Source organism: Nyctereutes procyonoides, unplaced genomic scaffold, assembly GCF_905146905.1.
Source record: "Nyctereutes procyonoides isolate TBG_1078 unplaced genomic scaffold, NYPRO_anot_genome, whole genome shotgun sequence".
Taxonomy (NCBI): domain Eukaryota; kingdom Metazoa; phylum Chordata; class Mammalia; order Carnivora; family Canidae; genus Nyctereutes; species Nyctereutes procyonoides.
Window position 1 is genome coordinate 78,339,115 of NW_026575146.1, and position 12,666 is coordinate 78,351,780.

General features: G+C 55.6%; 1 protein-coding gene across 6 annotated transcripts in view; it reads left to right on the forward strand.

Moving 5' to 3' along the window:
* The first annotated feature begins 2,376 nt into the window (after positions 1–2,376).
* The window catches only part of POU2F2 (POU class 2 homeobox 2), a 32,083-nt gene continuing 21,793 nt past the window's right edge, over positions 2,377–12,666 (forward strand). For all 6 annotated transcript variants that reach the window (XM_055310785.1, XM_055310788.1, XM_055310789.1 and 3 more), the window contains exons 1-4: positions 2,377–2,413; positions 9,595–9,660; positions 9,765–9,799; positions 9,933–9,989. In XM_055310785.1, coding sequence (XP_055166760.1) covers positions 2,386–2,413; positions 9,595–9,660; positions 9,765–9,799; positions 9,933–9,989 — 186 coding nt within the window. In that variant the 5' untranslated portion in view covers positions 2,377–2,385. The remainder of the gene's footprint in view (positions 2,414–9,594; positions 9,661–9,764; positions 9,800–9,932; positions 9,990–12,666) is intronic.

Sequence of the window (12,666 nt, forward strand, 5' to 3'; positions counted from 1 at the left end):
TTAATTACCGCTCAGCCCTGAGCCCAGCCTGGCCTCCCCTGCGCTGCCTCCCTCCCAGGCTCCCTGCACCCCGAGAGGCCCCCCACTGCTCCCCACCTCCTATGTCCTACCTGCTTTGCTCAACATGGCTTGAGGCCTCTTCCCTGACTGAGAGGCCACTATTTGCCCAGCCTGGGCCTCCCATTGCTGGCTGCCAGGCCCCTGGTGGTCCTGAACTCTGTCCCTCTGTCTTCTCCCAGCAGGCAGACATCTCAGACCCATTCTCCTTCAAATCCCTGACTCTAGCTCAGGGATTCAGCCTGGGGGCCAAGAGGTATAGAGTATTTTCATCCCTTGGGAGAGCACCTGAGGCCTTCCCTGGCTCCCCCACTCAGCTACAGACCTACAGTCTGGCAGCGCCAGGAATGGGTGGTGCTTCTGTTCATGCTCACCGTAAGGGGCTGACACCCAGTCATGTCCAAAAACGCATACCTGATATAGATGACATTGACTATGTACATAGTGGAGCATGGGGGTGGCTTGGTAGGGTTCTGGCCCCCCCCCCCAATGTCCTTACTACCCTTATTTCTAAGCCCCTCAAAACATATATCCTAAATCAAAACAGAACCTATAGCTTCAAGGCAAGGCTCCAGTACTCACTGCCACTAGACTGCTGTCCGAAGGCCCTCATGTACAGACACCCTGCATCTGAAAGAGAGATGGGGGTGGGGGGTGGGGGGGTGGACCCTGAGGCAGGAGGTCTCAGTTGAAGCTGGGTTAATGCTATGTGGTCTCTGGAGATATGGGATGTTGTGGTGTGTAGATAGCTGGGAACTGTCCCCTCTGTGTACAGATGTAAAAACTGCTGGTCATCCCCAGTGAGTGGGTCTGCCTGCCTGGGCGGGTCTGGGTTCACAGGGTCTTGTGTGCAGAAGGAAGGGCACTCATAAAGGTCTGCCTGTGTGTTATATCCTGCCTGAAGGTGCATGGGTGTGAGCATGGCCCACAGGGCCAGGAGGCGTGCCTGGACACACCTGTGTAGATGTGCCCTTGTGCCCACTGAGGGAGCGGAGGGGGTTCTGTACACAGGAGTTAGGGATGGTGGATAGGGGGGGTTGGTCTTGGACCCTGGGCACATAGAGGGTTCCCATGTGTCTGCGTGTGCACACGTGTGTGTGAAGTGCTGGGGCCCATATGTATAAACACTTGAGTGTATGTGTCTGTCTGGGTGAGTCCAGGCGTCCGTGTGCGCGCTTGTGGTTGAGGGGTCCCGCCGGCGTGGGGCGCCTTGAGTCCTGCGGGGCCTAGGGCGGCAGCGGGCTGCTCGGAGGAGCCAGGTGGCCTGGCAGCCTCGCACCGGCGCGGGCAAAGGAAGGGGGCAGCGGGCTCGGCCGCGCCTTTGTCTGCGCCGCCCTGCGCTGGGAGTCCTGCGCCTTTGTGTGACCCTCGCAGGTGTGCGCGCGGGGGCGGGGCGGGGGGACGGGGAGGGGAGCGGAGGGAGGGGCTTCCTCCTCCGCAGCCGGCCCCGCCCTCCGGCCTATTGGCTGGGCGCTGCCGCCCTCTGGCGGGCGCGGAGGGAAACGCTGGGCCGGGAGCGCAGTTCGGAGAAGGGCCAGCGGGCAGTCCGGGGTCCCTTGCCGGAACCACCTCGGGCACCCGCATTTGCCACCCCCCCACCCCCGGCAGGCAGGCGTCTTGCCACTCCGGGCCAAGGCCCCGCCCCATCGCCCGCGCTGCCACTGCCCACTGGCTCGGCTTCCTTTCAGTGGACGGAAGCCTCACCTGCGGACAGGTGCATGGCTGAGTACCTCCCTTCCCACAGCCTTGCAGGACCGCAAATGTCTCCTGCTGTGCTTCTTGGCTTCAACGCTTTGGGGCTCTGGGCCTTCGGGAAGGCTACCTCGGCTCTCTGGTCCTCAGTCTTTTCGTCTGTAAAATGGGGCAAATACCAATCACCTCAAGAGATGGTGTCTGTCAAGCTTGGCATTGGGAAAGCCCCTCCACCCCCAAAAAACGCTTCTAGCCAGTGTTTGGGATTGCTGCCGTTGTTGTAATGGGCCCACCCTCTCTCCCAGACCCACATGCCCTGTTCCAGATGTGTTTGCCTTGGTGGAAGCAGCTGGAGGGCTGGGGCAGCTGTTGCAGGCACCTCCTGGAGACTCAGCTGGAGGAGTCAGCTCCTCCAGCCTACTTGCCCTGTGCCTCACTACCCCCACTTCCCCAACATACACATGATTTGGGGTCCACCGCCTCCTGAGGTGGGCCTTTGGGCCAGAGTATTTTCCCTTCTGAAGGGGGCGGACCCTGTGGTTTCCTCCCTGGGTGACTTCCGGCTGAGAGGGCTTGGCCCCCAGAGAGGGCGGGGAGATGACACAGTTGTTCCCCCGGCCCCGCGGGGCGGGCAGCATGGTTCACTCCAGCATGGGGGCTCCAGGTAAGGGGCCTGGGGCCAGCGCCTGCTGCCTGCCCTGCCCTTCCTCCTTAGCTGTCTCCTCTAACTTTGGCTCTGAACCTCAGCAGCTCCCCTTTTCCCACCCTAGGTCCCCACCCTCAACTCCTCTTCCCTCTTCTCTTCACTCCAGACACCTGGGGGCTTTTGATCCCCCCCCATCTCTGCTGCAGTGTTCTGAGGGCTCTGGGGTGGGGACGGTGAGGATGGAGCCCAGTGCCTGTAGCAGGCTCTTATATGGAGGACCAGTGGGTGGGCTTCTTGGGTGGGGGCTACAGGGTGGTGGGAACCCTGAGTTGCAGGACTTTACAGTGTACGTGAGTTTCTGTGTGTGTGAATGTGAGTGGCAGTTCCAAGTCCTCTGAGTGTGACTGTCATGTGTCTGTGTGTGAAGGGCTGTTGTGTGTGGCATTGTGGGCTAGCCTTGGCAATGATCTCTTGGCTCACAGCCTCACTTCATTTGTCTCAGATGTCACCTCCTCAGGGAGGCCTTCCCTGACCTCCCTGTCTGGACTGGCAACCAGTCCCACCATTCTTGGTCATCCCCTTGCCCTGCTTTGTCTTTCCTTTATGGAATGTATCACTGCCTGAAAATTTATTATATGACGGTTGACTGAGTGACTGTTGTGTGCCAGGCACCACACAAGATGATTTGTATTTGTTGGCTCATTTGGTAAAATGTGTCTACTTCTGCATAATGATAGTTATCTCCCAGCAGTACTGATGGGACAGTTAAATGAGGTAATGTGTGTAAATGTTTAACACTGCCTGGAAGACAGCAAGCATAAGTACTGCATGATTGTTTCATTTGTGGCCATATAGGTGTGAGTGTTGGTCTATGTCACACTTGTGAGAGTCTGCAGGGACAAGTCCTGGTTGGACCTGTGCCATCCTATGTGCACCTGTGTGCGCGGGCATCCCTGGGATCTTTCAACAACATATATTTATTGAGCAGTTCCTTGCTAGGTGTTGGAAATAGAACTGAAAAAGGCAGCTTTGGGGCTGTCCTGGAGCTCCCAGTCGGGGAGACAGATGTGTTGCCAGACAGTGGAGGAAGCACAGGCAGAGGGGTCAGGGCTTGGATGCTGGAGACATGGGGAACTGTGGGAGCCCAGAAGATTTGCCCAGTTGAGCCAGAAGGGTGTCACAGAGGGCTTCCTGGAGGAGGGGACATCTGGGCTGAGATGTGAAGGATGAATGGTATGAGCAAGGCAAAGGAGGTAAAGGAGGGGATTGAGATGGAGGGAAGGCTACTTGCAGGATGGTACGTGATTATTTGTTGCGGTGACTGTACGTGCAATTGTATATGCGTGTGCCCACATACAGTGTAGACACAGAGATCCCGGGTGTCTGCACATGCATGCCATATGCTCCACCATGGACTCGTTCCCTACCTGGGGTTGAATGGGAGCCTTGTACATGCTGGGTGCTGAGTTAGACCCCTTACTGGGGATTTTGCACATAACTGCGGTGCCTGCGAGGCCCACCTGGGTTCCCTGCCTGGATGTGAATGAATACACTGCATGGTCTCAGGCAGATCACTCATCCTGCCTGGGCTCAGCTCCACACCTGTGAATTAGGCTTAGGGGTCCACCCTGGCCATCTCCCAGGATGAGCTGATTCTGGGTGTGGGAGTGTGCACACACGTGTGTGTATATCTGAGTTGCCTAGGTATGTGTGTGTCTGCATATCTGTGTCCATCTGTGTGTCTGTCTGTGAGTGACTCTGGATGTGTGTGTTCACATCTGTGTGCATCTGAGTAACTCTAGGTGTGTGTATGCGCTCGTGTGTGTGCATGTCTCAGTTGTGTCTGAGCGACCTGAGTGTATATGTGTATGCACATCTGTATCTATCTGTATTTCTGTCTGTGAGTGACTCAGGTGTGAGTGTGTGCATGTGTATGTGTCTGAGTGACCTGAGTGTATGTGTGTACATGTATATGTGTCTGTGAGTCACTCTGGGCCATGATTCAGGATGTGTGTGTGTGTGTGTGTGTGTAAGCACAGGTGTGCATGTACATGTCTGGGTGTGTGTTTTGCATATCTACCCATGCCATTGTGTCTGGGTGTATGTCTTCTCTGCCTGGGATCTGTGCACACCTGTCCCCGTGGTGTTTGCATGGTCTCTGTCCTTGTCTGGGGCCCTGCCTGGCTGAGGCTGTGGTGTGTGTGCGAAGTAGCAGCCTGTTGTCAGCACAGCTGTGGGGCCACCCTTTCTTGTTGTGTCTGCTGCCTACTATCTCCATCCCTCCCTCCTGACAGCTCAGAAGTGTTCGTTCCCTTGAGGCCACCCAGGGACAGATGTGGGGTAGTGGGGGTGTGAGGTGCTGCTCCTAGGGACGCAGGGACCGGGCCAGCTGGGCCCACAGAGGTTCCCGGCAATGAGAACCCTGCCCACAGGGGCTCCCAGGCCACAGCCTTGATTGAAGTCAGCTCTGAAGGCAGGAGACCCAGGGGACAGGCTAAGAGGGGCCAGGAGGGGTGAGGGGCAGCCCTTGGGCCCTCTATATTTAGCCCCATTTTCGGTAAGTGCTAACGAGAAGCTGGCCCAAGTCTGCTAAAACCGGCTGGGGGAAATGCAGAGGAGAAGTGAAAGTCCGGGGAGGGAGGGGCAAGGGAGAGGTGGGGAGGGCGGAGGGGACCCAGAGTCCCAGGCCTGAGGCAGTGGGGCAAGCGAGTGTGACCCCAAGGGTGTGGGTAGCCCTGGGTGTGTCTCACTCCAGGGTGGTGGGATACAAGGGGCCCAGTAGAATTCTGCATTGCTTTTTCCTGCCTGGTCCTCTAACGAGTTAATGCACTGCCTGGGATGGGAGAAGGAGGGTGACTAAGGTCATATAACCAAGCAGCCTTTCTGTGTGAAGGAGGCTTTGAGACGGCTTCAGAAGGCACCAGGGAGCCAGAGCATATTAGGATCACCTGGTGGGGGGTGGGGGTGGGGCTTTGCAAAATCCAGATGTCCCGGTCTCACCTTGTCCCTGTGAAAGCAGAGTGTCTGGGTGGGAATAGGTGTTCTTATTTCTCTCGAGTCAAGAGAGAGAGGGTCCTGGGTCAAGGCTGACAGCTGCAGGACAGGCACCTGGGCCAGCCTCCTAAGGGGACTGCCAATGCCCTCAAGTGTTAGGGCATCGTTTGGCTTTGGATCTGTGGTGGAAATGGAGTTCCCTGTTCATCCTTGGTGGGGATGATTTGGTTCTTTTCTCAGGCTGGGTTCTGATGGAGGAGGAGGAAAGAAAGCAGGATGAGCTTGGGCCAAGGGCAACACTGGCGAGTTTGCCATCAGCCCAGCCAAATGCTGCTGTAGGGGTGCCTGGGCTGTGTGTGAGTCGGGATGGGGGAAAGAATTAGGGAGAACAAGGGAAAGAGTGTGGAGATTTCTTCTCATGCCGCCTTTGCCTCCTCAGCCACTATCCCTGCAGAGAACCTTAAAGCTTTGGGCTGGAGTTGTGGCTCAAGGTCATGGTGGCCGGTGGCAGCAGAGAGAGAAGCTTCTCTGGGACAAGACTGGGTCCTGATCCGTCTGAGACTCTTGTGTGCATTGCTTTATTCCAAAGGCACAATCCCAGCCAGTGCTGTTATGACACCAGTGTGGGCTCTGAGGAGCTCACAGTCTGGTGCAGGGGGAGGCCATTGTCCAGGGAGACAGGGTGTGTTAAGGGGCAGGGGCAGGGGGGTTCTCAGATGAGAGAGACACTGACCACCCGAGGACTCAGGGAGGACCTCACAGAGGAGGTGATGTGTGAGCTGGGATCATAAAGAGGAGCAGGAGTTTGCAAGTGGAGAAGAAAAGGTCGCCATGTGGGAGAAGAGCGGGGGCAAAGTCCGCGGGGTACCCATGTTCACCCGACCCACATGTCCTGGGCTGGGCAGTGTTAGGGACCCCATAAGGGGAGATGCTAGGCCAGTGGGAACTCTGGGGTGGAGGGAGCCAGAGAGAACAGAGCCTGTGCTGGGTCCTGAAGGATAAGCAGGAGGTCACCAGGTGGACAGCGTGGGGGGACAGCCTTCCAGGCAGAGGGACCAGCCCATGCCAAGGACTCAGGAAACTGTGTAAATGGCAGAGAGACAGCAGGATGGAGGCAGAGGCAAGGAAAGAGAGAAAGCTGCGGGGAGGGACATTCTGCCGACATTTACCACCTATTCTGAGCTGGGTGATGCCAGGGACCCGGCAGTGAGTCAGAGCATGCCTGCCCCCTGGTTTGGTGGGAAAGGACAGGGACACAGAAGGCCATGGCCCTGTGGGCTCAGGGCTCGGCCAGTGGGAAGGCACGGTCGTGGGAAGCTGTATTATTTTCCCAGGGCAGCCCTAATGAAGTGCTGTACACTGGGTGGCTTAAACAACAGAAATTAATTTTCTTGAAATCTGCAAGCTAGAAGTCCAAGATCAAGGTGGCAGTGGGGTTGGTTTCTGCAGAGGCTTCTCTGCTCAGCTTGGGATGGCCGACTTCTTCCCTGTGTCTTCACGTGGTCTTTTCTCTGTGTGTCTCTGTCCCAATTTCCTCCTCTTATTAGGACACCAGTCATATTGGATTAAGGCCACCCTAATGGTCTCATTTAACTTAAACCTCTTTAAAAACGCTATCTGGGCTTTACTTGGGGGAGATGGGGAGCCGTGGAAAGGTTAGGGCCAAGTTGTGGGAAGGATCTCCTTGGGACCAGATGGGCACAGGTGGGAAGTAGGGGCTGGGGACAGGGTTGGGGCAGGGGTCTCAGGGATGCTAGCAGGGGTGGAATGCAGGACCACGCCAGCATTAGTGGTTGTCAGGAGCTGGGCCAAGTTCTGGGCCATTTAGAGGTAGGATTAAGCAGGACCCCTGCCTTTGGTGTCCCAAAGTCAGGAGTGGGGTCTGTCACCTGGCACCAGCACCTGGTCTGTCCTCCTGGGTTTCTCAAGATCATTGGCCACTCACTGCCATCCAAGTGCCTGGAAACAGGACACGAGCTCCCAAAGCATCCTGACCACCTGTTCCCCACACTATCTTCTCACCAGTCTATGCTTAATAGTACTATGTACTGGCTTTTTTTCTTTTTTAGCTTTTAATTTTTTCTTCTTTTTTAAATGTGGAAACATAACATACCAACAGCAAAGTGCTCATATTTTAAGGGTGCTGCTTGATGAATTTTTACCTACGTGTGGAACCACATAACCACCAAGCAGATCATGATACAGAACATTTCCCTCCCCCTGCAGGCCTCCTCACGCCCTTTCCCCGTCAGCGATCCCTGAAAGTTACCCATAATCTGATCTTGATCATCAGATATCATCTTGCCTGTTTCTGAGTTTCCTGTAATTGGAATCCTACCATCTGTCCGCTTGTGTGTCTGATGTCTTTCCCTTGGTGTCGTGCCTGCAAGATTTAGTGGTGGGTGTGAGGCAGGGGTTTGTTTCTTCTCTTGCTGTGGGGTGTTTCAGTGTATGGATGTACCACATTGTGTCGATCCACTGATCGGCCTTGGGGGCCATTTCGAAAGAGCACATATGTCCATGGGCTTGGTTCCATGGTGGGCGGGACGTTCCTCTGTCTCATGGGGACGCTTGTGCGGGAGCGAGCGGATGTGCTGGGTCCTGGGGAGGGGGTACCTCTTCAGCTTTCCTGTATTGTGCTTGTATCGATTTACACTCCCATGAGCAGTGTGTGACCTGGCTTTTTAATCAGGAATTTTAAACCCGAGTGGTGTTTCATGTCGAGTAACCCTCAATTGCAAAATTCCTGGACATTTTTTCCCCCCAGTTGCTGAGGACGTCCTAGCTCTCTTTAGCTGGCCTTCTTTAAATATCTTGGGCACAGAACACACTTGATTTGGACAGCCCCTTTGATAGGGCATTGCGATTTAAGCAGGGATGTGGAGTGAGTTGTGGGGGAGACCTTCGGGTCAGAGTCAGGGTTATGAGGAAAGTCAGAGGCCAAACTGAGAGTCAAGGTCAGATGAAGGACTTGTAACATCTGGATGGGAGCTGGGATTCAGGTGGGTCAGGGGACTGAGAATGGGTAGGGTGGAAGCCAGGGTTTGTGTGGGGTCTAGGACCAGAAGGGGTTGGACTCGAGTTGGCCTCAGGGTGAACTTGAGTAGGGGTGACAGCTGGAGATGAGGTGGGTGGAAGTCACAGCAGGGGTCCACTAGACCGTAGCAGTCCTGATTAGAAGCGGGAACCCTGGAGTCATGAAGACAGGTGTCTAATCAGGGCACCTCTGCCGTCTCTCTGTGCTTTTGGGTCCTCAGTTTACTCCTCTGTAAAATGGGGGTAATATTAGCACTAAGCTCTGAATCATACTTAACGCTGTGCTCAGCACCGGTAAGCACACTCACCTTTCCATTATCAGCATCAGAGTGTTGTGAGGAGAGAGCGTTGCTTCGTGTCCCGGTGCCAGCTTGCTGTTTGCCACCTCCCCTCATTTCCTGGGTTTATGAGACTACGGAATGGGATCATGTTTGTAGGGTGGGGCACGCAGGTTGGATTTGGGCGTGCAGTTGGGATTCAAGGCGGAAGTCCTAGGTGAGGCCTAGGAGTGAGTCTGAGGGCCTGGTCAGGGGCAGAGCCGGATGGTGTTGAGGTCGGAGTTCCCAGTTCTGGGTGGGGCTGCTGGGCCTGTGTGCTGGATATGAGAAGGGAGGCTGGGGGGCCGGGTGGGAGTCAGGTGTGGACAGGAACATTGCGGGCTGGGGGAAGGGCCGAGGGTGCCGAATCCCACGCAGAGATCAGAAGACTCACTCCTTTGGGGATGCTGCAGCCCTTCACACGCCCAGGCTCCACTCAGAGTGGAAAACATGTCTCACCCGAAACCTGGTGAGGCAGGACGGGTGCGCCTCAGGAGGAGGCCCAAGGCTGACTCGCTCCTGTGGAACATCACCCACCTCCTCCTGGGCACTGAAGTCTTCTCACGACCACTGGCTACCTCCCACCCTGCCCCGGGGCCTCACAGGGGTGGCACTCTCTGTGCCACCTTTTGCAGGGGTAAAAGGGACCAGGCAAGACTCACAAGGACTGAAGGCCCCTTCTTGTCTTGCCAGAGGCGCAGTAAGAAGGACGTATCCCCTGGAAAGAGGCGTTTACGAGGTGGCAGAGGGTGCGGGGGTATTTGGAGAGAGGCCGGGGTAGTGCTGGAGGAGAGTACAAGAGCCCCCCCACCAGCTTCCCTCACCCCACTTACATCCCTCTTCTGTCCCCAGAAATAAGAATGTCTAAGCCCCTGGAGGCCGAGAAGCAAGGTCTGGACTCCCCATCAGAGCACACAGGTTGGTGGGTAGGGGAGCAGGGAGGGCAGAGGGCCTGTGTGATGGGGGAGCTGTGGGGATATGGGGGGCACTGGTGACAACTCACTGTTTCCCTCTCATTGCAGACACTGAAAGAAATGGACCAGACACTAACCATCAGGTCAGGCGGGAGTGGTGGAGCAGGAGGGGTGGGGAGGGGGAGAAGGGACAGAGGGCGCCCCTGTGGGGGAGGGGTGGGGTGCCAGAAGCTGCTTCAGCTCACTCTTCCCATTCCCCACCCTTTTTCTCCACAGAACCCCCAGAATAAGACCTCCCCGTTTTCCGTGTCCCCAACTGGCCCCAGCACCAAGGTAAGCATTTATCAGAACAGCCTGGGCAGGGGGACGAGGAGGGTGTCCTGTGATGGGTTTGCATCTATGAGAGGGTCCCTCATGCTCCTGTGGGCCCTGGGCCTGAAGGGGGTGCACAGAGCCCTGATACCTTGGTGACAAGGCTCCTCCCGCCCCTTCTCACACTCGGGCTCCCGCCCCAGGCCTGTGACTCACCCAGGCTCCTTCCCCTTCCCTGGGGGGGTGGGGGTGGCCAGGGAAATCCCCCCCAGAGCCCCAGGGCGATGAACAACAGGAAGCTGAGGGCCCCGCCCCCATCCCAACTTCCCTGACAGGGGCCTGCCCCACCCCCAGCCCCCCAACACACATACCCAGGGGCCAGCTGATGAGAGGGGCACAGGGGCGGGGGACAGACCCAATAAGGATGGCTGAGGATGATGAGGAGGCTGGAAGTGGCCAGACAGAACAAATTCCTAATCCAGAGGGGCCCTGCCTGCTTTTGGGCACTGCTGGGCTTCCTGAGGTGTCTGGGGTTTGGGCCTCCAGGCCCCAGCCTGGTGGGTCCAGATGCCTGAGGGCGGAGGGCAGGGCAGGGGCCGAGGGGTCCTGGGTGAGGGTTGGGATTGGGATCGGAAACTATTCTGTAACCTTGGGAAAACCACCCCCCCCTCCACTGGGCTTCTCAGCTTCCTTTTCTCTAACATGGTGGGCTATCAGGTCCCAGGGCTTCTGAGGTACCGTGTGCAGCTTCGTGGGTGGGTGTCTTGTGCTGAGTGAGTAGGCCAGGGCCCAGGGGAGAAAGAAGGGCTCTGGCTCTGGCCTCCTTCCCTCCAGGTGCAGTTCTGGCCTTAGCCCTTGGAGCGGAGCACGTGTCCATCTCCCTGACCCTCTCCCTCCTCAGCTGCGTCACAGCAGCCCTGCTTCTCTGTGGGGAAGCCAGGGTGGGGGTGGGGGGGTGCCCTGAGAAGGAGGGGTTCTCCCTACCCTTCCCTGGCCTGGACCCTGGTTCCTCAGGAAAGCCCGAGGCAGAGAGGGTGTTGACCTCTGACTCCGGGCCTCTGTCCACACCTCGTCCTGTTCACTGGGTGCCTTTCCTTTACCCGACCGCAGTGATTTACGTGTTCCCATCATGATTTCAGACACATTCACACACCACCACGTACAACTACTTACATTGCACTTGTGTTAATTGGCTTCATTTTAAAAAACATTTTATTATGGAAAATGTGAAGCAGATACAAACGGAGAAAAAAAGAGTATCATGAAAATAAGCCCCCAGGTACCCATCAATCAACTTCAACAATTTTCAGCTCATGAACTGGCTTGCTTTTTCAACAGCTCAAATAAATGTTTTTTAAATGGAAATTTCACGAGTGGAAAATCAGAATCTCTTGCCATGGAAATAAATACAATGATTTTTTTTTAAAGTAATCTCCACATTCAACGTGGGGCTCGATCTCACAACCCTGAGATCAAGCGTCGGTGCTGTACTGACTGAGCCAGCCAGGCACCCCAACACAATGATTCTTAAAATGTACCCAGGGACTCTTGCTTGCTGACGAGTCTAAGCCTGAGGCTTTTCCTTCATTTGTTTAAAAGTCAGATGAGCAGTGTTGGGGGTGAGGCATTAGAGCCATCTTAGCAGCTAAGGGAGACTTTCTCAAGAGCAGAAAGGATGAAAGAAACCTGAAAGAGGACTAACATCCTCACGGTGTTGTTGGATGTGAGAAGGGAAGTTTCTTTAACTTTTAATTAAAATATGACACACACAGAGATCCTCAGTGTATGGCTCTGTGGATTTTCACAAACTGAATACCCGTGTTGCCAGCACCACTAGATCATGACACAGAACACAACCAAACTACCAGAGGCCCTTGATTCCCCACCAGGGGTTGCTGCATTCCTGTACCCCTTAGACTTTCTGACATCTGTATCCATACCCGGGGGGCACACCCCTCACCCTCTGTTATCTGGCTTTTTCCAGGCCTCTGTTCATCTCACTCTGAAATTCAGAATGCCACACCCCCGCCAAACTGCTGTGTCACCTTGTACAAGTTGCTTTCCCTCTCTGGACCCCCTTTTGCAAAATGCTGCTGGGACCTCTGCAAAATGCAGTGTCCCCTCTGGCCCTGAGTGTGTGATTCTTCAACCATGCCTCCTCCTCCCACCCTGACATCTCCTTTACCACCTGACCTCCCAGGCAAGCCCACTGTGGTCTGGCCTTTCTGTCTAGGCGAGTAGGAAGCCCAGGACTGCTGTGTGCTGGTCTGGCCTATGTGTTTGGTGTGAGATGCCTCTACATCCTACACAGAGAGATGAGGAGGGGCTCAGCGCACTTCTGGGGCAGAGACTGAAGGCTGGCAGCATCTGGACCACATCTGGCCTACATATGTGCTTTACTGGTCTTGCCAATGTTTTTGTTTTTGTTTTTTAAGATTGCTTTTAGTTATTGCTTTAGATTTTTGTAATGAGATTATTTATTCATTCATTCATTCATTCATGAGAGTCACAGAGAGAGAGGCAGAGACATAGGCAGAGGGAGAAGCAGGCTCCCTGCAAGATGCCTGATGCAGGACTGGCTCCCAGGACCCTGGGATCACAACCTGAGCCAGAGGCAGACGCTCAACCACTGAACCACCCAGGTGTCCCTTGCTTTAGATTTTGTAATGGGTGATTTGTGGGAACAGAGGAGGAGATG